At 38.4% G+C, this 24,049-nt stretch overlaps 1 protein-coding gene across 12 annotated transcripts in view; it reads right to left on the reverse strand.

Annotated features, from left to right (window-relative positions):
• LOC140454477 (ryanodine receptor 1-like) overlaps nucleotides 1-24,049 on the reverse strand; it is a 400,334-nt gene that overhangs the window by 122,096 nt on the left and 254,189 nt on the right. For all 12 annotated transcript variants that reach the window (XM_072549257.1, XM_072549253.1, XM_072549254.1 and 9 more), the window contains 8 exons: nucleotides 20,298-20,347; nucleotides 18,062-18,122; nucleotides 17,488-17,726; nucleotides 13,535-13,616; nucleotides 11,649-11,779; nucleotides 8,130-8,450; nucleotides 4,094-4,334; nucleotides 1,774-1,861 (listed from right to left, as the gene is read on the reverse strand). In XM_072549257.1, the coding sequence (XP_072405358.1) occupies nucleotides 1,774-1,861; nucleotides 4,094-4,334; nucleotides 8,130-8,450; nucleotides 11,649-11,779; nucleotides 13,535-13,616; nucleotides 17,488-17,726; nucleotides 18,062-18,122; nucleotides 20,298-20,347 (1,213 nt within the window). The remainder of the gene's footprint in view (nucleotides 1-1,773; nucleotides 1,862-4,093; nucleotides 4,335-8,129; nucleotides 8,451-11,648; nucleotides 11,780-13,534; nucleotides 13,617-17,487; nucleotides 17,727-18,061; nucleotides 18,123-20,297; nucleotides 20,348-24,049) is intronic.

Here is a 24,049-nt window from a genome sequence, read left to right on the forward strand (position 1 = left end):
AAGTTCTAGGACAGATGGATTGAGACTGTAATGCTGTACTATTTTGAAATAGTAATTTATATATAGTGTTCACTCAAAGTTTATATACATAATAAAGGCAGTGAATGAAGCTGTATGAACAACAGCATTGTTTAATAAAGGAGCCATATTTTTTGCTTGCTTGTGCAGTGTTAAATCCCAGTGTTTCCCCAGTCATTTCTAAGTTCCAAGAATCTCTCAAAACAGTTGAAACTCCATAATAAGCAGAACACTTTGATATGGGAAAACATCTGTAAAATATTGGTGGCCATGTCTAAAGCTTAACGATTAGGGATCGGTAAATGTGGCTCCCACATTCAAGATGGAAAACATCCAAACTTGTCAGTTAGAGAATCAATTATCTGGCCACAATTATCAAGAATCTATGACATCAATAATCAGAAGTATTGGAAAATAATCTAAATAGAAATAAGCTACTAAAGGGCAGTCATACCGCTTCAGATAGGATATTCATAGATAACATTCTACTGCCAAACTGACAGAAAATGCTTATGATATATAGTTAAGTTTTCAATACAATCATGATAACATAGGAATCATGAACAGGAGTAGGCCATTGGCTTAACAGCATTCCAACACTTCCCCCCCCAACCGGTCAACTATTTGTATATATACTGTCCCCTTCACACTCAGCTCTGATGAAGAGTTATGTAGACTCGAAACGGTAGCTTGCTCCCTTTCTATGGATGCTGCCTGACCCGCTGTAATCTTCAGCATGTTTTATTTTCAGGACAGATTCGAGCATCTGCAGCACTTTTCTCCTACACTGGCTTAACAGATCTATTTTGGAAATAGGTATATCTCTTGCCACACACTGGGACAGGAGCTCTCCGCTGTTTATGCCATTGATGTGGGCCTGGAACTGAAGGTGGCCATACTGTCCAGGAATTGGAAATGATCACTCACTTTGCCCATAGGTACTCTACCCCCCACTCCAGATCAGCATACCAGTCATGGAAATGCAACGTGGAGTGGAGACCAGGCACATGCATTTTTTAAAAATCACTAGATGTAAATTTTCTTGCTAATATCACTCTATGAGAAGTACTCATTCACTGAACAATCAGGGAAACTGAATCAGTGTAGTAGTTTGGGCCATCCCTAGTTACTGAAACAACCAGTAAACTGTGGCATCACGAACAATGATTTCACAGGCAATGCGACTCTGAATGCACTCCCTGTGGTTGCGTGCGCAGCAAATACAGCCTTATGGAAAATGCAATTAGTTGTTTTAGAAGCTGCATTATTGGAAAATATAGTACCCCAATTTCTACTTTATTTCTCAACTTAACTTCAGAATCTTTTCTGATATTTCTTTTACTTCAGGTTACACTGGATACTGTTTATTTAAAAGGAGCTGCCAACAGCAACCCTTTCAACATTATTCATTGCCTGGACAAATGAACACTTGGGAAAATCATGTTCTGGGATATGCATACAAATCATCATATAGATGTACTGTGTTGGAATAACAGTTTGAAGAACAGAAGCTGAAGATTACCAAAAGAGTTTGCCAATGGGCTTTAAGTACTTCATACTGAGGGCTCTGGAATAATTTTGAAAATATTACTTTTTCAAAGCTGACAGACATTTCTTCACTGTATATACTAAATGCTATTTTTATACCATAATTAAGTTATATGTAAAAGACACATAACAGAGATAAGTTAATGAAGAAATTTAGCATTGGGTAGAGCCTCATAATTTTGATTTGATGAAAATTGAATAACCTACATGTGACTTTGACCACAATATGAAGATGTCTCCCACCATTCTGAAGAGCTCTTCAGCATCAGGGTTTGGTTCCGTTAACCACTGTGCCCTGTAAATACAAACAAAACCAAAAGTCACAATACAAAGAAGTTCAGATATTTTTCTGAAAAGGAAAGATGTACTTTGCTATAACTACCAAAAAATGAAATAAACTAGGTGTGATGAAAATTCTCAGCAAAATGCATATTAATTAACATTATTACACTGTTTAAAAATCAACACAAATGCTACCTTTGCTGTAAAATGAACTATTTCTAAGTAATAAACTGCAAGCTATTACTCGATAAATATTAATTAATTACTTTTAATCTGATGATAAATGACTATCAAACAACTTCTTTGCAGCAAATTTCATTACAAAAATAATTTTCTGCTTTATCTTTGATTCTCAATGCTCTGACATTCAGTGATTTAAACACCCTCAATAAAATGTGGGTTTTTTTGTACAATAATATTGCAGCTTTAGATCTAGTCAAAACATTAAGCAAAATTCAATGTCCTCTTTATAACGCTTGGTAGGGCTCCAAACAGATGTACACCACAGTGGTTTGCCATAGAATGAGTCATTGTGGTCATATTGTTATAAAGCTGTGGGTGTACTGTACCTTTAAGAGAGTTAAAAGCTAGCAGAACTACCTGATACATCACCAAGTGTTCTGAACAAGATATAATGTAACCTTTTGGTCAAGCAGCTAATGTAACTGGTTGCTGCAGATGACAACACAAATTCAAATTTGGCCAATCAGTTTAAATTATACCCCAAAATACTAACCTCCAATCAAGTTTGAATTTAGTATATTGATAATATTTTTTTAAAAATGAGACAATCCAATGCTTTGGGGTATAAGACTGGGAAAAATTGAACAGTGGGAGGAGAACTGTCAAGCTGCCAGCATGTACAGACTGCCTGACGAATAGCTCCTTTAAAGGTACCTTTATCGATCAGTGACCTGTGAAACAGAAATCCCCAAGAAGACGACAACAGAGGAAGATATAAAGAGAAAACTCGACAGCTGGCTGGTTTTGAAATTTGAATTTTTGGTAAATCATAATCGGGGGTTTTATCGGACTAGTACTGTAGAAGGGGAAGGTAAAAGAAAGGTTAGAGAAAGGAGTTGTAAATAGTTGTTAGTTAATTATTCTGTTATACTTTAAGAAATAAAGTTGTTAATTTTTACTTTAAATAGTGGCCTTTGGGATAGTTCTCGGCCTCTCGAATTTTCACAGATTATTATAAGGGATAAATCTTTTCTGTGTTGCTGGCTTAAATTAAGTCGGGGAGTTTACCCCTATCATAACACATGTTCTTCAAACATTATGGTTTTGAAGAAGTGATAGTGGAGCTGTAGTCTTTACAAGTCTATTATTTTTGAATGCTGTGTGAAGTACAGATTTCCCAGAGTGCTTGTCAAATACAAAGGTAGGACCTCTGTTAAGTGTTTTGACGATGTTTTCCAACTGTCAGTTAGCCAGCCAACCTGATCGGAGGCCGACTAGCTGTCATGTGTGAAGGATTTCTGCAAGAGTTAAAAATCACACAATACCAGGTTATAGTCCAACAGGTTTATTTGGAAGCACTAGCTTTCGGAACGCTGCTCATTCATCAGGTAGCTACCTGACGAAGGAACAGTGCTCCGAATAGTACTTCTATATAAACCTGTTGGACTATAACCTGGCATTGCGAGGTTTTTAATTTTATCCACTCCAGTCAAACATCTGCACCTTCTCATCATTTCTGCAACGGGTCATAGCTGGAAACATCAAAAGGTAGATTGTGGGTGAATTCATTGACAGGGGAAGTGGGAGAGTAACGAAGATATAAATGGATGAATGGAGAAGGGGTGCTTTAAAAAATGTGAGGCAGTGAAAAACATTAGATAGCTGTGATTACATACTGGTGATGGGGTGGGGGAGCTAGTACAACTGGAAAAAGATGTTCGGCAGTAAATGGAAGAGAAAGGATAGTATAAGACATAGTTGGGGAAAGATATGGATAATTGAGGGTGTCTGATTGTTGAAAAAGATGCAGTTAAGGGTACTGGGCTGGAGAGGTGCACTAGTGCTACTGCTAGCTTATAAATGATACTGTCAAGAAAATTCCCTGATGGATCAGACTTGCATTCCTTCAGTTCCTGGGTTTCATGAAGTCTAGGAAACCCAGTGAACAGATATGAACATCCAAAGTAAAATTTAAGGTAAATGGATACATTAAAATTGGATTGTTTCAAACAAACAAGTTAGTTGCATGAACAAGTTAGTGAGTGGTAAACAACAAATTCACCTATTATTGTCCACATAGCGAATCAGCAGAGGGTACAATGCATATAAATCCCGACAGAGGACAGAAAATTCATCTCGAATTAGTAATTCGCTCTCCACAATGTCACCCTTGCCCTCCATGCGTAGTTGATCCTCTTCAGCCACCACCTTCCCTGATCTCTTCTTTAACTTTTCCATGGTTGGGATAAAATGGGATTTCAGCAATTCTGGTTTGGCCTTGCTGATAATTGGTTGAGCAAAAACTGGATGGAGTGAAACAAAATATGCAGAAAGAGATGAATTGTATTGTACGTAAAAATGGTGTAAACTTTAACATTCTTTCTTTTGGCTTTTTTTCCCCGTACCATTTAATATATACATACATACATATTATAGTCAGATAAAGATGCAACAAAAATCTACATTAATACAATTTCAGGCTTCCTTGACATACATAATGTGGATTTTGAAAACATTAAGTTTGGTGCAAAACAGGGGAAATTATTTATAATGAAAAGTACATATAGAACATAGAACATTACAGCGCAGAACAGGCCCTTCGGCCCTCGATGTTGTGCCGACCTGTGAACGAATCTAATCCCATCTCCCTACACTATCCCACCATTATCCATATGCTTATTCAAGGACTGTGTAAGTGCCTCTGATGTGGCTGAGTTAACTACATTGGCAGGCAGGGCATTCCATGCCCTTACCACTCTCTGTACAAAGATCCTGCCTCTGACAGCTGTCTTAAATCTATCACCCCTCAATTTGCAACTATGCACCCTTGTATAAACTGATGTCATCATCCTAGGAAAAAGACTCTCACTGTCTACCCTATCTAATCCTCTGATCATCTTGTACGTCTCTATTAAATCCCTTCCTAGCCTTCTTCTCTCCAAAGAAACAGACCCAAGTCCCTCAGCCTTTCCTCATAAGACCTTCGCTCTAGACCAGGCAATATCCTGGTAAATCTCCTCTGCACCTTTTCCAATGCTTCCATAGCCTTCCTGTAATGGGGTGACCAGAACTGTACACAATATTCCAAGAGCGGCTGCACCACTGTTTTGTACAGTTGCAGCATGACATCACAGTTCCGAACTCAATCCCTCTACCAATAAAACCTAACACTGTATGCCTTCTTAATAGCACCATCAACCTGGGCGGCAACTTTCTGGGATTTATGTACATGGACTCCAAGATATCTCTGCACATCCACACTACCAAGAATCTTTCCATTGACCCAGTATTCTGCCTTCCTGTTATTCTTCCCAAAGTGAATCACCTCACATTTATCTGAACTTGCCACCTCTCAGCCTAATTCTGCAGTTTATCCAAGTCCCCCTGCAATCTGCAACATTCTTCCACACTGTCCACCACTCCATCGACTTTAGTGGCATCTGCAAACTTACTGACCCATCCACCTATGCCTGTGTCCAAGTCATTTATAAAAATGACGAACAGCAGTAGTCCCAAAAAAGATCCATTGGCACACCACTAGTAACTGGACTCCAGGCTGAATATTTTCCATCAACCACCACTTGCTGCCTTCTCTCAGAAAGCCAGTTTCTAATCCAAACTGCTAAATCACCCCCAATCCCATGCCTCCACATTTTCTCCAAAAGCCTACCATGTGGAACATTATCAAAGGCTTTACTGAAGTTCATGTACATCACATCAACTGCCCTACCCTCATCCACATGCTTGGTCACCTTCACAAAATACTCAATGAGGTTTGTGAGACACGACCTGCACTTGATGAAACCATGTTGACCATCTCCAATCAAATTGTTGCTTGCTAGATGATTATAATTCCTATATCGTAAAACCCTTTCCAAAACATTTCCTAAAACAGGCGTAAGGCTCAATGGTCTATAGTTACCTAGGTCATCTCTGCTGCCCTTCTTGAACAAGGGCACAATATTTGCCATCCTCCAGTCCTCTGGCACTAAACCTGTAGACAATGACGACTCAAAGATCAAGGCCAAAGGCTCCGCCATCTCCTCCCTCACTTCCCAGACAATTCTTGGATAAATCCCATCCAGCCAGGGGACTTATCTACTTTCACAACTTCTAGAATTGATAACACCTCCTCCTTACTAACCACAAACCTTTCTAGTCTAATAGCCCCTAATGCACTCTTCTCCTCTACAATATTCTCCTTTTCCTGAGTCAAAATAGATGAGAAATATTCGTTTAGCACTTCTCTGATCTCCACAGTGTCCACATACAACTTCCCACTTCTGTCTTTGACTGGCCCTATTCCTACCCTCTTCATCCCTTTATTCCTCACATATCTATACCTATATACAAAGTAACCTACTTATTTCATGGAATGAACAATCCTTTTTTTTAAAGTGGCTGCTGGCATCATTAGCTAAGCCAGTATTTATTGCCCATCCTTAATTTCCTTTGAGGTGGTGGTAGTGAATTGCTGCAGTCCATGTGGCGTATGTACACCCACAATGTTGTCAGGAAATGAATTCAAAGATTTTGACCCAGGAACAGTGAAGGAACAATGAAATTAGTTCCAAGGCAGGATGGTGCCTGCCTCTGCTGCCCCTTGACCTTCCAGCTAATAGAGACTTTAAAATGAAGGAGACTTGGCAAGGTGCAGCGATACATCTTATAAATGATTACACACTGTTGCCACTGCGCATTAGTGGTGGAGGGGGTGAATGTTTTAAATAGTGTCTGAGTGCATTGCCCAGAGTAGTGTCAAGCTTTGAATGGTCTTAGGTTGCAGTCATCCAGGTAGATGGAACGTTTCCCATCATATTCCTGACTTGTATATGGTTGATAGGTTTTGGAAGCCTGGAAGTGTTCATGCAATATTCTCAGTTTCCGACCTGCTCTTGCAGCCACAGAATTGATATAGTTGTTCCTGTTATGTTTCTAGATAATTGTATCGGTCATGGTGTTGATGGATGATTGAGAGATAGCATTGCTATTGAGTGGGCAATGGTTAGATTCTCACTTACTGGAGATGGCCATTGCTTGGCACTTGTGTACTTGGCACTGGGTAGTCCAATCTGAATCTTGCTCCAGAGGGATGTAGATTGCTTTAGCATCTGAAAATTTGTAAACAGTACTGACAACTGTACAATTAGAGAACTTCCTGACTTCTGACCTTATGGTGGAGCAAAGCTATGAAAAAGTACTGAAGATCAATGGGAAAATACCCAGAGGAATTCCTACACTGATATCCTGGAGATGAGATGATTGGCCTCCAGCCACTCTAGCCTTCTTCCTTTGTGCTCGACATGGGTGCAGCCATGAAGGTTTTTCTGATTTCAAGTGACTTCAATTTTGTTAAGGCTCTTTGCTGCCACACCTGGTCAAATGCTGCCTTGACAATAAGGTCACCTCACCTTGAGTCTAGATTTATGTTCAATTTGTATCAACTCCTTAATGAGGTCTGGAGCTGAGTGGCCCTGGAGAAACTGAGACTGAGCATCACTGAACAAGTTAATGCAGTATACGTTATGCTTGAAAATACCTTTTCATCACTTTGCTGATCCAGAGTAGATGGAGTAGTAATTGACCAGGTTGAATCTTCCTGAGTAGGACAAACCCGGTCAGTTTTGACTTCAATTTATGGAAAATCATTAGAAATTAGTGGTATTAGAACTGGACTATTAATTCAGAGACCCAAGTAATGTTCTGGGAATCCAAGTTTGAATCCCATCACAGCAAATGGTTGAATTTGAATTGAGTCTATAAAAAATGCGGAATCAAGAGTCTAATGATGACCATGAATCCATTGCTGATGGTCAGGAAAACCCCACTTGATTCGCTAATGTCCTTTAGGGAAGGAAATAGCTATCCTTACCTGGTCTGGCCTACATGTCCAGACCCACAGTGATGTGGTGGACTCTTAACAGCCCTCTGGTCAATTAAGGAAGGGTTAAAAAGTGTTGGCCTAGCCAGTGATGCCCAATTCCCATGAATGAATTAAAAAAAATAAATATGCACATTTCTGCAAACTGCAGCAAGCTGAATATATGAATCCTTTTAAATATATAGCATGCTTTCCCAGTTATTGGGTTAACATGTACCTGCAAGTCTTTTCATCCACGATGCTTCATCAATGCCCAAGTTGTTAACTATGATTTTCAGAATATTTCCCAGAAGGGCATTAAGGTGCTCAGAGGTCACACTAGTGCAGTATGTTGTGTTTTCATCAGTAATATTGTCAAATCCACGTTCCCACCACCGTGGCAGGTAGTTACACAGCATAGGAAGTGTAATTTCAATAACATGTGGCATCTCAGTGTAACGAGCACCAGATTCTGCGAGATCATTAATTTCTTTCATGAGATAGTCCAAGTCAGGAATATCGGAACACATTTCATGAACACTACTTGGCAAACCCAAAACTGTTGTAAGAAAAGAAAACCAAATTAAATTATTTCCATCCATAACAGTATTTTACAGTAACAACCGTACAGTAACAAGAGACAAATTATCCCTCTTCTAAATGACTGAGTATTTCGAGAATAGCTCGCCATATAGCAGGGTCCAGGTTCATCTGGGCTGGGTTAACTGATTTCAACAGGTGATGATCAGGATGTTAGAATGAACACACCTGAGTTAAAGGAAGGAATAAATCCATTAAAGTTTGCACTGCAGGTGTTATCCAATGATGCTGGTCAAAGCTGTAATGTGTAAACGGAGAACTGAGCTTGGTCGCAATACCCTGTGAAGTCAATTATTTGCTGACATTTCCTATCTGATTTCAGTAACAATCGTTTGGGTGAGACATCAATGGCTACCAACAGGCCACAGCAATGGCAAAAACTAGCGATGGGGAAAAGAAAAGGTATATCACAGCAAAGATCAGAAAGGGAAAATGATGCATTAGTTCATGGATTCATTAAAATAAGACTTTTTTTTCAGAAGAATTCAAGAAAATGTAAAGGTTTCATTCTACATTCAAAACCTTACATATTCAGTGAAGTTATGTTTTGTACACTCTGTTGGCTCTGAACATTTGAAGTTAGATCAAATTTTTATCATGGATTGCAAAAGATGGGTAGCTTGGGATGGCAGGAAAGACCATGCGCTAGGAAGTGAGTAGAAGCTATTGCTATTGTCCATTCTGAAGTATTAATATGAGCGATAAGAAGTCAAGTTCCCTGATTCTGAGATCTCTTTGAATCTTACCAACTTCACAGAATGACATAATACCTATAGCAGAGAAGTAGTCCGTTGAGTTCAAATGATCTGTCATTTTGCTTCATTCAAGTATTATCACATCCTTCGATTCTACGCCCTTTAATGCACTATCTAGTTTCCCGTTAAATACACCAATGCCTTTTCTCTCAAATATTCCATGTATAAGCAAGTTCAACATTCTAACCACTTTTTGCGCTAAAATATTTCTTGTAAATTCTTTACTGGGTTTATTGACTACTGGATGTTAACGATATTTAGATTTAGACTTCCTGGTAAGTAGAAACACTTTCTAAATATCTACCTTATCAATCCCCTTCCTAATTTTATAGATCTCTACTAGGTCAGCCCTCAGTCTTCTCCCCTTAGGGAGAAATACAGGTAAGCTCAGATAATTGCTATTTCTGATAAGTTATATTCTTGTATTTAATTCTTGCAAATCTATTTTGCAACTTTTCTGCTCACTGTTCTTGCAATATGGAGATCGAACTGAGAACAGCATTCTAAATGCAATCTAAAGGTCTTAAACAAATTTAACATTACCTGTCTCCAATTTTCTTCTTCTACAAATAAACCTGCGCTTTACTTGCAATTTTATGCAAATGTTATCCTGTGTTGCGCCTTCTAAAAATATGCAAAACCAGAATCTCAGGATCACTAGCTCAGTTAGACTCCTGGTTTTCAAGGAGCATGTTGCCTCTTCATTTCATCTTTAAAAATGTACCATTCACACCTATGCTTAATAGAATTCATTTGCCACTGACTTGCACATTCTATTAGTTTATTTATCTCGTTTACTATGTTGTTTTCTTCTCCAAGACTAATAACCAGCCCGTAATTGTAATTCCTCAATCAGAATTGCTTATTTCTCAATAGAAAATGATTTATGCTATAGGTGCTGTGCTGGCAGCTACTGCAATCATACTTCTCAGAGACAAGATTCTAAAATGGGCGGCACGGTGGCACAGTGGTTAGCTCTGCTGCCTCACAGCGCCAGAGACCTGGGTTCAATTCCCACCTCAGGTGACTGACTGTGTGGAGTTTGCACATTCTCCCCGTGTCTGCGTGGGTTTCCTCCCACAGTCCAAAGATGTGCAGGTCAGGTGAATTGGCCATGCTAAATTGCCCCTAGTGTTAGGTTAGGGGTATGGGTGGGTTGCACTTCGGCGGGGCGGTGTGGACTTGTTGGGCCGAAGGGCCTGTTTCCACACTGTAAGTAATCTAATCTAATCTAATCTAATCTAAAAATTTAGGGCAATTTAAACAGTTCAGAAGGAGACATCAGTTGATACAAAATAACTTTGCTTTATTGTAAAAAGTAATGAATTTCTGTTTCAGCTATGTAGCTAATGTAATAAAATACAACTAATGGTTATAATTATACTTTGTACTAGAATAGTCCCTGAAAATTCACAGCAAAGTTATAATTATGATGAAAAACAGTATTTTAGTTACCCTATTTGATCTTTTGGTTCTACTTGAACACACCAATTCAAATGTATTAAATTTCCAAGAAATTTTATAAGACAGGACAATAATTAATGAAACACAATCTATATTATTCCTTATTTTGAGAGGTATCTACACAAGGTCTCAATTAAATACAATGTGCAAGGCTGAAAATGATCACTTTTCTTTTGAATTTGATACTTCTGCATGAATCAGTTTTTAGGAACCTCAGGTGAATCTGTTAAATGAATGTTTTTGGATATACAAAATTCAGGTGGATTTTAGTGTATGTTCCAGTGTGAAATTTAATATGGTTAGAATTCAGTTAACCAGTTACTGCAACAAGCACCAAAACACCAGCACGGGCACTGTTAAATGCAAAGTATAACTTCCACCACTCCAGTTCAAAGATATTTTCCCGCCTTAATGTCAGATGGGCATCCAATACCACATCATCATCACACCTGTCTTCCAATGACATCTCTGATTGAGACTGCTAAACTGTGCAGAAATAGCAACAGCTTCCGCTGCAAACATTTCTGAGACTGCCAGTTAAAAATCACACAATGCCAGGTTGTAGTCCAACAGATTTATTTGGAAGCACTAGCTTTCAGAGACCTGCTCCTTCATCACGTAGCTGAAGGACCAGCGCTCCAAAAGCTAGTACTTCCAAATAAACCAGTTGAACTATAACCTGGTATTGCGTGATTTTTAACTTTGTCCAGCCCAGTCCAATACTGGCACCTCCACATTGAGATTAAGTTCTTTGCATGTGGAATGCTTTAAGGCAAATACATAGGGACGTTGATCCATCAGTTTGAAACAAGATCACAGACACATTTTGTTTGTTCACATTTAATCCTCCATTAACAGCTTTCATCAACCAAATTCACAAATACAGCGAGCTGTAAGATTTGGTAAATCCGACTGTCTTTTGTTCCTCTTGTACTTACTGGCTCTCTCCCGTGCTGTTTTAGTGTTGTAAACTGAGTATACATTATGATCATTTAGATGGTGCTCAAGGAAAGCCACTGGCATAGCAGCTGCAAGTCGGGCAAGGCATTCACCCAGAGAGGGACGCTGTCTGTGAAAAAAATACACAACTTGTTAAAATAAAAAGGTCAAACAAAAACATTCTGAAAATATTTGCTGAATGAAAACTGCAGTTTTAAAGGATGTCTTTACATTACATCCACAAAATTGTGACAAAAATAATGGGAGTGGACATTCGGCTGCTAAGTAATGGTTTGATGGTTGTGTCCAGATATGCTGGATATATGACTGTAACGTCTCTCATACATCATACATGTCAATAATTGCAAACCACCACAATTCACACTGGTCAGTGGGAAAACCTACTTGTTTGGTGGCAGTGCACAAGAGGTAATGGACCTATAATTTTCTGCAATGCGTAGCTGAGAGAGAAGGCTCCCCACAAGAAGCCTGAATTGTAAAGCTGACGTACATGTCTCTCGGATCCAAATTAGAAACATAAAAACATGAAGCAAGAGTAGACCATTTGTACCTTTGAGTGTGGTCTGCCATTCAGTACAGCTGGCATACAGAATACTCAATAGCTGATCCTCTATCTCAATGCCATATTCCTGTTTTCTCTATTTATCTTTTGATAACATCTAAAAATGTATTTATCTCTTCCTTAAATATATTCAGTGACTTGGCCTCTACAGCCTTCCATGGTAGAGAATTACACAGGTTCACTACCTTTTGAGTAAAGAAATCTTTGGTGATTTCAGTCCTAAATGGTCCACCCTGTACCCTAATACTGTGATCTCTGATTCTAGACTCCCCAGCCAGGAAAACATCCTCCCAGCATCTGGTATATCCAGCCCTATAGGAATTTTACATGTTTCAATCAGAACCCTTCAAATTCTTCTTAACTGATGAATACAGGTCAAGTCAAACCAATCGCTCCTTAAGGACAGTCCTGCCATCCCCAATATTAGCTGAGTGAACCTTGGTTATACTCCCTCTATGCCAAGTAAGTTTTTTTTAGGTTAGATTCCCTACAGTGTGGAAACAGGCCCTTTGGGCCAACCAGTCCACATCGACACTCTGAAGAGTAACCCACCCAGATCCATTTCTCTCTGACTAACGCACCTAACATTATGAGCAATTTAGCACGGCCAATTCACCTGACCTGCACATCATTGGATTGTGGGAGGAAACTGGAGCACCCGGAGGAAACCCACGCAGACACAGGGACTGTTGCCCGAGGCTGGAATCGAACCTGGGTCCCTGTTGCTGTGAGGCTGCAGTGCTAACCATTGAGCCATCGTGCCGCCCCCTAATCCTTTCTTTATGGCAGGTGCGATCTCAACAAAGCTCCATAAAACTGAAGACAGACATATGATTTCAAATCCCGTTGCAATGAAAGTCATTGAACCATTTGCCTTCCCTACACCTGCCTGTCCACTGTCTAAAGTTCCAAGTGATCCAGAAAATCAGACAACTAAACTCCAAATTTTCAATACTGCTAAGGAAACTGCTAAACATTGATTGGGGAAAATTATTCCTGATAGAAAATCGTCAAAAGTTCTTATTGAGGCAAATTAAAATTTGGAAATCTAAGAATGAGTTAGTGAAACCGAGTCAATTTTTCATTAACAGGGAAATAATTTTTGTAGTTGCAGCCAAAGGAGATCAATGAAGTGGATATCTTACAAATTTCCCCGTGTAGTGGAAGGAAAAGAAATTGAGAAACTATGGGAACTAGGCATTGGTTGTTCTTTTAAAAATGGCCAACAGATGCGGCCTAACTGCTTTTCCCGGTTCCTTCTTGGTAAACTAACAGTCAGATTTGACATATCAATTTGAGTACCTTTCCACATAAGGGTTCTTTGTGGTTCCAAGAGAATAAATACTGGACAAGATTCGATAGCAAGAGACTTGAACGTCATCCACTGAAAAATAAGAAAAATTACCCAAAAACATTAGCACAAAACTTTTATTGGGGCACAAGTATAAGTGGTTCAATATAAAATGAATGAGACAACGATTCATACCAGTGAGACAATGACAGTGACTGATTTACAGGAGACCATTATCAACCTAACTTAATTAACAAGTGAGAGGTTTCCAACTTCATCATCTAGATGGTAAACTGATGGAGCAAAATGAATTTAGTCCTCTGATTTCACTTGAAGTAATAGTTAGCAGCAAAGAACAGGCCTTCAATGTTGCTTGAATACCACACCTACAATTAAGCTGTACATAAATCTAACCCCAAATCTCCATAGCACTGGCTACTACATTTATTTTAGTATCATCATTGCTGCATAAACAGTATACATATCAGTGGAGGTTTTGGGATGGGAATACACAGACAGTGCAGCTAAGTGAATAAACTGTCAAGGTCCGAGTTGATGGTACAATCATAGAATCCCTACAGTGTGGGAACAGGCCCTTCAAGTCCACACTGAACCTCCGAAGAGTAATCCACCCAGACCCATTCCCCTACCCTATTATCCTATATTTACCTCTGACTAACGCACCTAACCTACACATCCCTGAACACTATGGGCAATTTATACTGGCCAATTCACCTAAACTGCACATCTTTGTGATTGTGGGAGGAAACCAAAACACCCAGAAGAAACCCACGCAGACACAGGGAGAATTTGCAAACTCCGCACAGACAGTCACCGGAGGCTGGAATCGAACCTGGGTCCCTAGTGCTGTTAGACAGCAGGGCTAACCACTGAGCCACCATGGTAATACTGGACAAGTCAGACCCCAGAATGAAATCTGACTTGACAAACCATGTATATATTTTAAAATTTGAATGAACCAACTGGCTGTTCGCTGAAACAGTCACACAAGGCTAAACAGCTTCTTTAACAGGAGAACAGAAAATTATAAAAACTTTCTAGATACAAAATGCAGTTTGAAAACATTTTAGAATACCCAGATCTCCTCCAAATATTCCAAAAAACTCTTAATTTCTGGGTTTCCTAAACCAAAAATCAATCCTTGATTACTGTAATTTGAAAACAAGAGTCTTCAATACTTATTTCACCTGTCTTAAACTACCCCACTACCACACCGGGGGTTCTTACAGGATTAGGTCAGGAAGGACAGTCTGACTCAGCTTCTTTTTTTAAAAAAAACCTCTTTCACAAAAGTAAACAACATTGGAATGCTGTGATTTTAAAATCTAAACTTAATATTAATCCAAAAATGATATGAATGTATTTTAATCTCACACTTCTAATCTCACCATCCTCTAGAAACTTCTCCCTCCCACTGCCCCTCACCAGCACATTGATGTTTCCATTTTCCCTTTCCTGTCTAGTTCAATCTGATGGTTCTTTTAGTTTGTTGATCGGCACTCCAACAAGAATTCAACAAGATGAGCTAGTCAAGTCTCTGAGGAACAAATGAAACTACTCTATTACTATAACTTCACTGTTGCTAATAATGATAGGCAATTAGAGGACATAAACAGCCTGGTTGAATAGGAAGACACTAAGCAGATGAAATTCACTGCAGAACTTTGGTATGAAGAATGAGAGTGAGGAGTGGTGGTATGACCTACTGGTTCCAGGAACAGAGAAACCTGGGGTAGAAATCAGTGAAGTGACAAGATCAGATTGAGATAGTTACAAAGACATTTGTGACCTGGGTGTGACATGAACAGTAGCATGGTGTACAACGACAAGGAAATTTTGACAAACTGATAAATTTTGACCTCAACTGGGAGCACTTCAGTTGATCTTGACTGCTACATTTGGGAAGGACAGCTTTTGGAGGGGTGCAGAAAAGATTTGAGAGAACAGTTTTAGGAATGACACAATTTGGTTATATCTACAGATTGAAGAAACTGCACTTGTTCTCCCGAGGGAAGGGTTGGAGGAGATTTCAGAAAGGTGCTAAAAAATCATGAGAGTTCTGGTCAGGGTACTTTTGAAGAAGGGTTGAAAGCCAGAGGACTTGGTATGAAGGTGAATGACAGGAAGAACCAAAGGCAATACAAGGAGAAAAACATACTTAAGTAGCAAATGGTTGGTATCTGACATTTGCTAAATGATTGCATGGTGGAAGAAAATTCAGTTGTGGCTTTCAAAAGGGTAATAGTTAAATGTTTAGAGAAAATATTTGCAGGATTACAGAGAAAGCAAGGGAGTGGGACCAGTTGAGTTGCTCTTGCATACAGCCATCGTTGACTTATGGTCTGAATGACTTCCTTATAAGCAGGAACCATTCTGTCTTTCACTCACTTTATGGAGATCAGCAGAATGCCCTTTTGATAATGCCATTGCTTTACTGCATTGAAAACTGAGGGCACCAATGCTAAAACCTAGCAACTGATAACAGCAGGTAGCAGCATCCTCTAAAGTTAACCATGTTTCAGTTATCATTCATGTTTGTGTCAATGTTTTAAATCATGCTGCTTTTCAATCACGTGGGAAGGAGAGAAAGACAAGGGAAGAATTAGAACAAAGTCCTGTACTATCCTCAGCAAACAAATAAGGATCAATAACTACCAGCAGCAGCATTCCTAGCCAATTATTTCCTTCATGATCTAGCTCAACACAGATTAATCTTGCAGCCAGTTCAGCTCATTTAAGCACAGACTCTGGACTGAATTTGAGCTAATTTGCTGCTTATAGGATCAAGCCTATGGAAATATTTACGAGAACCTCTGCGGTTTTACTATTTAGTTGTTAGCAGTGCTGTGAATAGAGAACAAATTTAGCTGCATTACACAAATCTGATTAAGCTGTGATAGCATGGTTCATATTTATTTGACAAAAATCTGTAAATGTGGATTCTTCCTTGAAAAGTACATGTCTATTTAAATTTAACCATAAATTGCAAGACAAGAATGAAGATTTCTGGTTGCAGTGCAACTTTTGTCTGTTTCGCCACTATTGACCCAATTACAAAGTTTATAAACTCAACTAGTTGATCTCCTGTGACATTATACAAGAAGTCAAATCCAGGTGTGGGATTCCAAGTGAAACAGGGTTGGAGACTGGAGAGAACTGTCCTAAGCTTGCCAATGCTATTCAGTCTTCATTTCATGGTCACACATTCTGTCTTCTCTTTTATATTTCCTCTCTAAGTTTCTTTCCTTACTTTGATAATGGAAACTACTGAAATAAATATATCATGTAATATGTATCAAGATAACTGCACACTGTTTTGGTCTTATTTAAGGAAGGATCTAATTGGACTGGAGGCATTTCAGAGGTGGTTTACTCGATTGATACCTGGAATGAGAACATTGTCTTACAAGGAAAGACCAGACATGATGGATGTGAAAATTTTGATTGCTGTTGCAGACAAGTCTGAAGTTGGAAATTGAAATTAGGGATCACAGATGAGAAAATTGTTTCAGGTGGTGGTGAAGATGGGGCATTGAAGATTTTTAAGGTGGAGGTAGATAGATTCCTGTCAGGAAGGGCAACCAAGTTTTATCAAGGGCGGATAAGAATGGTGAATTTAAAACACCAACTGATCAAATATTGGATGACAAAAAAGGTTTGAAGGGCCAAACTTTTGCTTCTAACTGAAATGCTTGAAATGTCATTCACTTGCCAGTAAAGATTGTTGACAGGAGGGTGTAATTACAGTGAGACAAGTTTAAAAGGTTTTCCATTATAAATGTGAATAGAAGAATTCGTCAATTTTTTAAAAAATTGCTGGAAGCACATGCCGGTAATAGATATTAAACATATTTATAAAGAACCTCATTATTGATTAATATGTAAAATACACGGTGCATAGCTGGCAGGAATGCTGTTTCTTTTGACCCTTTTTAATACCTACATATGATATCATCTCCAAACTGATGCTGTGCCAAGTGATCAAACAATGAGGTAAGTACAGGCAAAAGAGCCACAGTGGTGTAATTGACATTCTGAGCAACTCCTTTCACTTGTGTTCGACTTTGAGAGACTTTGCCAAGCTTCAGATTCTCCACAGTTTTCTCAATATCTTCGGAGGCTCCTTCAAAAAATGACCGCAGGCCTGCTTTCACTATTTCAGGTCCAGATTTCATTACAGTCCTGTTAACAAGTAGAAACACACATATGTCAAAGCTTGAAAATTTATAACAAGACAAGAAATCTTTATAAATGCTTGTTGGTGAATGGCTATGCTGAATAATGCTGCCAGTGCAGTATAATTGAAAGGGTGATGATGCCCAGACAGTCATATCCCCACTTGGAAATCAATACCTTTGAATGGGAAGAAAGTAAAAATGAGAGAAAATAATACAAGACTAACAAACAAAAATTAATTGCTGACAGAGCTGGGTGTCAGATCATATAAAGAGGTTTGTCAAGAATACCCAAGGCACAATTTAAATCTAGAGTGTTAAGGATTGAAAAAATGGACTTACCTGGCATCTAAAGATCTTCCCAAAATATGCAAACAGTTTATAACTGCAGAAGCATCAGTACCTGTTTCAGAAATAAGAACAGTTAAACAGTTTTGTTCCAAGTTGTTCCAGGCTACTGTTATAGCAATAACTTTTGTATCAAAATTGCACATGCAGTGGAAATTTGGGATTTTCAAGCAAATATTGCTCTCACAAAAAGAAAGTTAAGCAAAGCCCTTCCTGTCTACTCAGATAGATGGAAAATGTCTCATAGCCTTGTATGAAAAAGTTTTCTAATAATATTTAGTGTCAATAAACATTACCAAAACTGGTAATCTGAACTTTCTCTTGTTGCTATTTACTGGAGCTCATTGTGCACAGGTTTGCTTTTTTGTTCGCCTGTGTTACAACACTAGCGATAGGGCAATGTCATAAATATATAATTGTTTCTTCTTTTTTTAAAAAAAAGGCACATATGGTAATATTCTTGAAGTTAGCAATGGGAAGGAGAGAAAAATTTCAATTGAGAATGAAGTACACTAAGAGATTTGTTACTGTAGTTATTTTAAAAGAAGCTTTAAAGGTTACACATTTTGAAAAGAGCATTTAAGAGCTTGCATCATTTATAAAGGTATAAACTATAATAATCTTGGATAATAAGAAAGATTAGTCCACTTAGTAACCCTTGACCAGGAAGCCATGTCAAACAGGAAAGCAGCTAAGAAAGCAGTCATGTGGCAGGCATGGAGAAAAGAGAGCTGCAACTGGAGGAGCTGAAAAATGAAGATGATCAGAGCACACATGCAGACAAAGAAAATCAACAACAAAGAGAGAAATGCAGAAAATCATGGTGAGGAGAAGAAATAAATCACTCTCAGGAAGAGGTCAGTTTGTCTGTTGGGCAGAAAAGGAGTAAGAGATCTTTGAGTTCGTGCATGAGGTGGCTAAAAAGGGAAAATGTGAATGGTTTGGAGACACTGAAGTGTTTTCCCATAATGGCCATACAGAGAATTGGGTTGATCGACCAGTTTTTAAAAAATGGAAAGGTATGACCATCTGGACTGTCATGAACTGAAGGAGAGGAGATTCATACAAGTGTACCTTGCTGATGACAAACTTACTCATGAAACTCAGATGAAATAGGACTGTTATCAGCTAGGACCTTCCCAAAATGAAGCAATCAATTATTTTGAACTAATGCTAGATTTGAGCAACCACCCAAAGATATTAACCTCAGTTATAAGAATCAAAAAGTTATTTGCAAACAGAAGATGATTTTTTTCTAATAACCACATTATATATATTCATAAATTCCAACAAAACTTAGAAACAGATTTACTGTTAACAATGAGCTGCTGTGGATATTATCACAATTAAATAAGATTGCTTCCTATTCAACACGATGAAATGCAGACTATATTTTCTAGTTGAGAGCAGAAGAACAAATTGAGTGCTTTTATAGTCACCCATTTTTACCTTATAATATATAGTTCTGAAGGATACATGGAACATGAATTGCGTTCCCAGTCTCAAAATTCATTTTTTAAAAAATGTTACGCATACAGATATTTATAAACAGACACTCACAGGCAATTGAAATGATTAATTTACCCAAGTTGTTCCAGTTTGTGTGTAATAATTTGCTTGCTTTGTTAGAAACAACATTTTTATTGAACAACTAATTTTTTAATCTCATCACATTTCACTTCAAGCTGTTGTGACACACTTGAAACAGTCAAGTGACATACTACAGTATAAGCACATAAAGATACACAAATATACTAAAGGTAGAATATTTGTATAAATTAATTCTATCTAATCACCTGAAAGAGCACAAGAAACAAAAAGGTATGGCACAAGAAACTGAGATGAAGTTCACCACCTTCTTCTGGAGAGCTTTTGAGTGAAACAAAAGCTTTTTTTCCTATGCTGATCTTTAAATTTGATAAAATTGAGTCAAAGAATTTGCTCTTGGATTACCTTTACAATTTCAAGGCTTAAAAATTGAAAGGTGGCCTCTCAGAAGCTGAATTAAAAGACCAACATAATACCAGTTAAAACATACTGAAGGGAATAAAGATGAAGAACAACTGCAGTACTTATTCTAAACACTGGATTTCAAATTGTTGTTTCGTTGGAGGAAAGGTTTATATAGAAAGAAAACAAATCCAAGCTACAGACAGAACAACAGCGTGACTGGACAGTACAAGCTTCAGAAAGTGACAAACACTATGCTCCAACACTCCATGCTGCTTACCAAAGAGGGAGACTCTATGTCTGATCAAGGCTGCGAGTTTGCAGAAGATACTGAAGTAGAGAAACAGGGAAACAAATCAGGAAGAACAGAAGTGAGAAGGTATGAGAACTGGCACCAGTAATTATTGAGAGAGAGGAAGTAACAATGAGAGAAGCCTGAAGTAGATTAGACTAGGTTGGTCTAAATTGTGCACCATATATGTGTAGCTTGCTAGAAAGGTGCATTTTCCTTTACTTGTAAGTTTCAAAATCTCTAGTAAGTGGGCAAAATTACTTCTTTAATACCAACATTACATCATTTATCAGCCCAGGTCATGCTAGAAGTCAATCAGCCTTATAACAAATGCTTCATAAAACTTGTTTGAATTTTTTGTTTCTTGTCCTCTTGCATTACTTTAGAGCACAATAATTTACAATGACAGCTCTCCCAGCAATTTCTGGTCCTATATCACCAAATGGTGCAGTTGGCTTCCAGAGCTGAATGCCTTATCCTGCTCCTAATTCTTTTGTTCTTTTTCATTTGTACTGAAAAAGCCCTGATAGCACAAAATAATGCTGGCACAAGTGGCAAAATTCACAAATAGTAAGCTGCAATCTTTGATTACCAACTTTAAAGAAAGATGTTAAGGGATATTTCAAATTGAAATGCAAAGTTTTAAATGGGGGCAAAATTTTCAGGAGCCGAAACGTGTGGCGCTGGAAAAGCACAGCGGGTCAGGCAGCATCCGAGGAGCAGGGGAATTGAAGTTTCGGGCATAAGCCCTTCATCAGGAATGTTTTCATTAGAAATTTTCATGAGTCAGAAAGATTCTGATGACCTTTGAAGCTGATAGTTGGGTCCTGGTTCCTGGGATTCCCAGCACCCCATTTTTTTTTAAAATCAGCACAGGATAAAGGTGCAAGTAACTTAATTTTTGTGGAGTCAGGCCAGCCTTTTAAGGAGTCATGATTCATGGTCCCTCTGAGGTGTCTGGATGAAGAAACCATTTTAAAAGCAAGTTAAAAAGGTTTTACCCATGTCCTTATATCAACCTAAGCCCATTCAACTAATAAACACCCTGTACAAAACCAAAAAACTGCAGAGTACCAATGACATATATGAAAAAACTTCTTAAAATGTCATACATCCAGAACACTGTTTTAAAAATTGCTTTTACGACAGTTCTATAAATGTGTCAGACATTAAAATTATCAACAGCTGAACTGCAAGCATTTGAGCCCTCCTTACCTTGTGTAGGTTAACTAATCAAAGGAAAACTAATCTTAGAGAAACAGCTGTCCATCAAACAATGTTTTTGTGAGGTGGAACTGTTTCAAAATGTCTTCTCCATTATTTACTTACATTTGGTAGGTTATAGTTCTTGCTACAACCAAAATAAGGTGTTTAAGAACTTAGTACTGAGTTGAAATGGCTTGGCTGATTTTGGGTTTCCCATTCTTGGAGGAATACATCAAGGAGAAGGGATTACAAGTTGAAACCCTGATGAAACTGTATTCTTTGGAGACATTTGGCCAACATTAGTAAGCATGAAGGTGGCACAATTTACCCTGATGAAATAGATCAACATTGTAAGGGCGAGAACAAACTGAACTGGATAGTCATGAGGCTGGGAAAAGAATAGAAATGTAAAGAACTACCGAAGCTGTAAATCAGAGACCAAACCAGAAATCTGCTGGAAAGGGTCAGCAGATCCGTGGGGAGAAATCAGAGTTAACATTTCGGGTTGAGTGGCCCTTCCTGAACTAGTTCTGAGGAAGAGTCACTCGACCTAAAATGTTAGAATTTCTGATTTACAGCATCTGCAGTTCTTTCGGTTTTTCAATAAGTTTGGAACTTGCCTTCTCTGATCTCTGAATTGGAAACTGTCAAGAGAAAACTTATTTGGCTGCTGAGCATTTTATGTATTGATCTCTACCTTATGTTTCAGCATCTAATTTTTGTTTCTTTTTACATGTCCAGAGCTTGTATTCTTCTGATTTCTAAATGATTATATCATTCACTTTTGTACTTCCTATATTATCAGTCATGCTCTTAACCTGAGTTACAGAATTTAGGTGGAACTTTATCAAGCTCAGAAGATGAGAACAATTACCTTGAAAATCTTTGACTGCAGGTTTGCACCATGAGAAAGTTGAATGGAATTTGACACAAAATCACAGTTCTCTCCTTCCCAAGATATCATCACAAGAAGCTGGAGCAGGAACAGGCCAAATGGTTCCTCATGCTTCTCATCAGATTGTGACCGTAACTGCATCTACCTGTTCACCCTTCATAACCCTTGACACTCTTGTTGATCAAACATCTATCTCACTCAGCCTTGAACTTATTTAATGATCCAACCACTGTTCTCTGAGGAAGAGAAAGCCTCCACATCTCAGACTTAAATGACAGAATCCTAATTTATAAACAATGTCTTCTAATTTTGGACTCCTCCACAATGGGGACATCCTCTCAGCATCCAGTTTGTCATGTTCCTCAGGATCTTATTGTGTTTCAATAAAACTACATTCTTCTAAACTCCATTCGGTTTATACTCAATCTGCTCAACCTTTCCCCACAACCTAAGTTCTACATCCCAGGAATCAGGTGAGTGAACCTTTTCTGAATGTTCTTTCGATCTACAGCTCAGAACTTATTCTAAAGCTTTGGCACATGCCCACTAAGCTTTAATCCCAGCAGAAGCCCATACACCATGGTACGCCAATCAGCTTAATAACTATTACTTGTTCAGATTAAGAGGAAGGACTTTGCTTCACTGAGCCTCAGGCTGCCTGGTTTCTTCACTGATTAACTTGATGGCTTCCTCAAGCAAGCGGTGGATAATGCACTTATATTATTGCAAATTATTGTAATATTGATAGAATGGGATCCATCAAAGGTTTAGGATGAGGGTGGCAGGAGACGTGAGGAAGGATGGAATGAGGGTTAGCAGAAATTTCTGTGCTAATTGTAAGGAAATTACAAAAATGTTCACGATTTCACTTTTAATTGTTTCCTCATGGAAGGTTAACTGAAGGTAAATCCAGATTGCTGTACAGAGAACTACAGGTAAAGGGGAAGTAAAGCAACAAGGAGACTGTGACAGGATTATTGGTGCTCTACAGCATTTCAGATACTGAATAGTACCATAAAATGTCATCCACGGTTTGGATTGTTGGAATGTTTGAGATGGCAGTTGTCATAAGGAGGACTGTGAATTCAGTTATTCATTTTGGGATATCTACAGAGGTCCTTCTGCATATAAATTGCCGTGAATAGAATCAGACCGCAACACATCCCTCTAATTCCGAAGTACATCATGTTAATAAAAGGACACAAAAATCTTTCACTAAGTGGAGAACAATGGATAGCTAGGAGTCATTACGAGACAGGACTCTGATCAACATGTTCAAATGATGTCAAACCATGAAAGTACCCTCCACTAATGGATAATTACATTTCGAATCCCTTGAGATTACCACCTCAAAATTACAGTTTGAAGCGAATTGATTTGTTTTGTCGAGTGATGGGATAGGATGGAATCATGGTGGACAAAATATACTCCAAATATTTCATATGCATGATACAATCCCTGCTGGAAGATTAATGACCAACATGTAACCAACGCTCATTTATAAAGTCAAAATATGTAGCTCAAGGTTCACTAAAATGCTATTGAAGCTTTTAATCTTGTTCTCATCAGGACGGAATCACAAGAAAAGCAAGTCTCAAATAGAACAATTTGACAAGTGGACTGCAATTAGTGAAGGTTT

The sequence above is a fragment of the Chiloscyllium punctatum genome, chromosome 29 (genome assembly GCF_047496795.1).
Source record: "Chiloscyllium punctatum isolate Juve2018m chromosome 29, sChiPun1.3, whole genome shotgun sequence".
Lineage (NCBI taxonomy): Eukaryota > Metazoa > Chordata > Chondrichthyes > Orectolobiformes > Hemiscylliidae > Chiloscyllium > Chiloscyllium punctatum.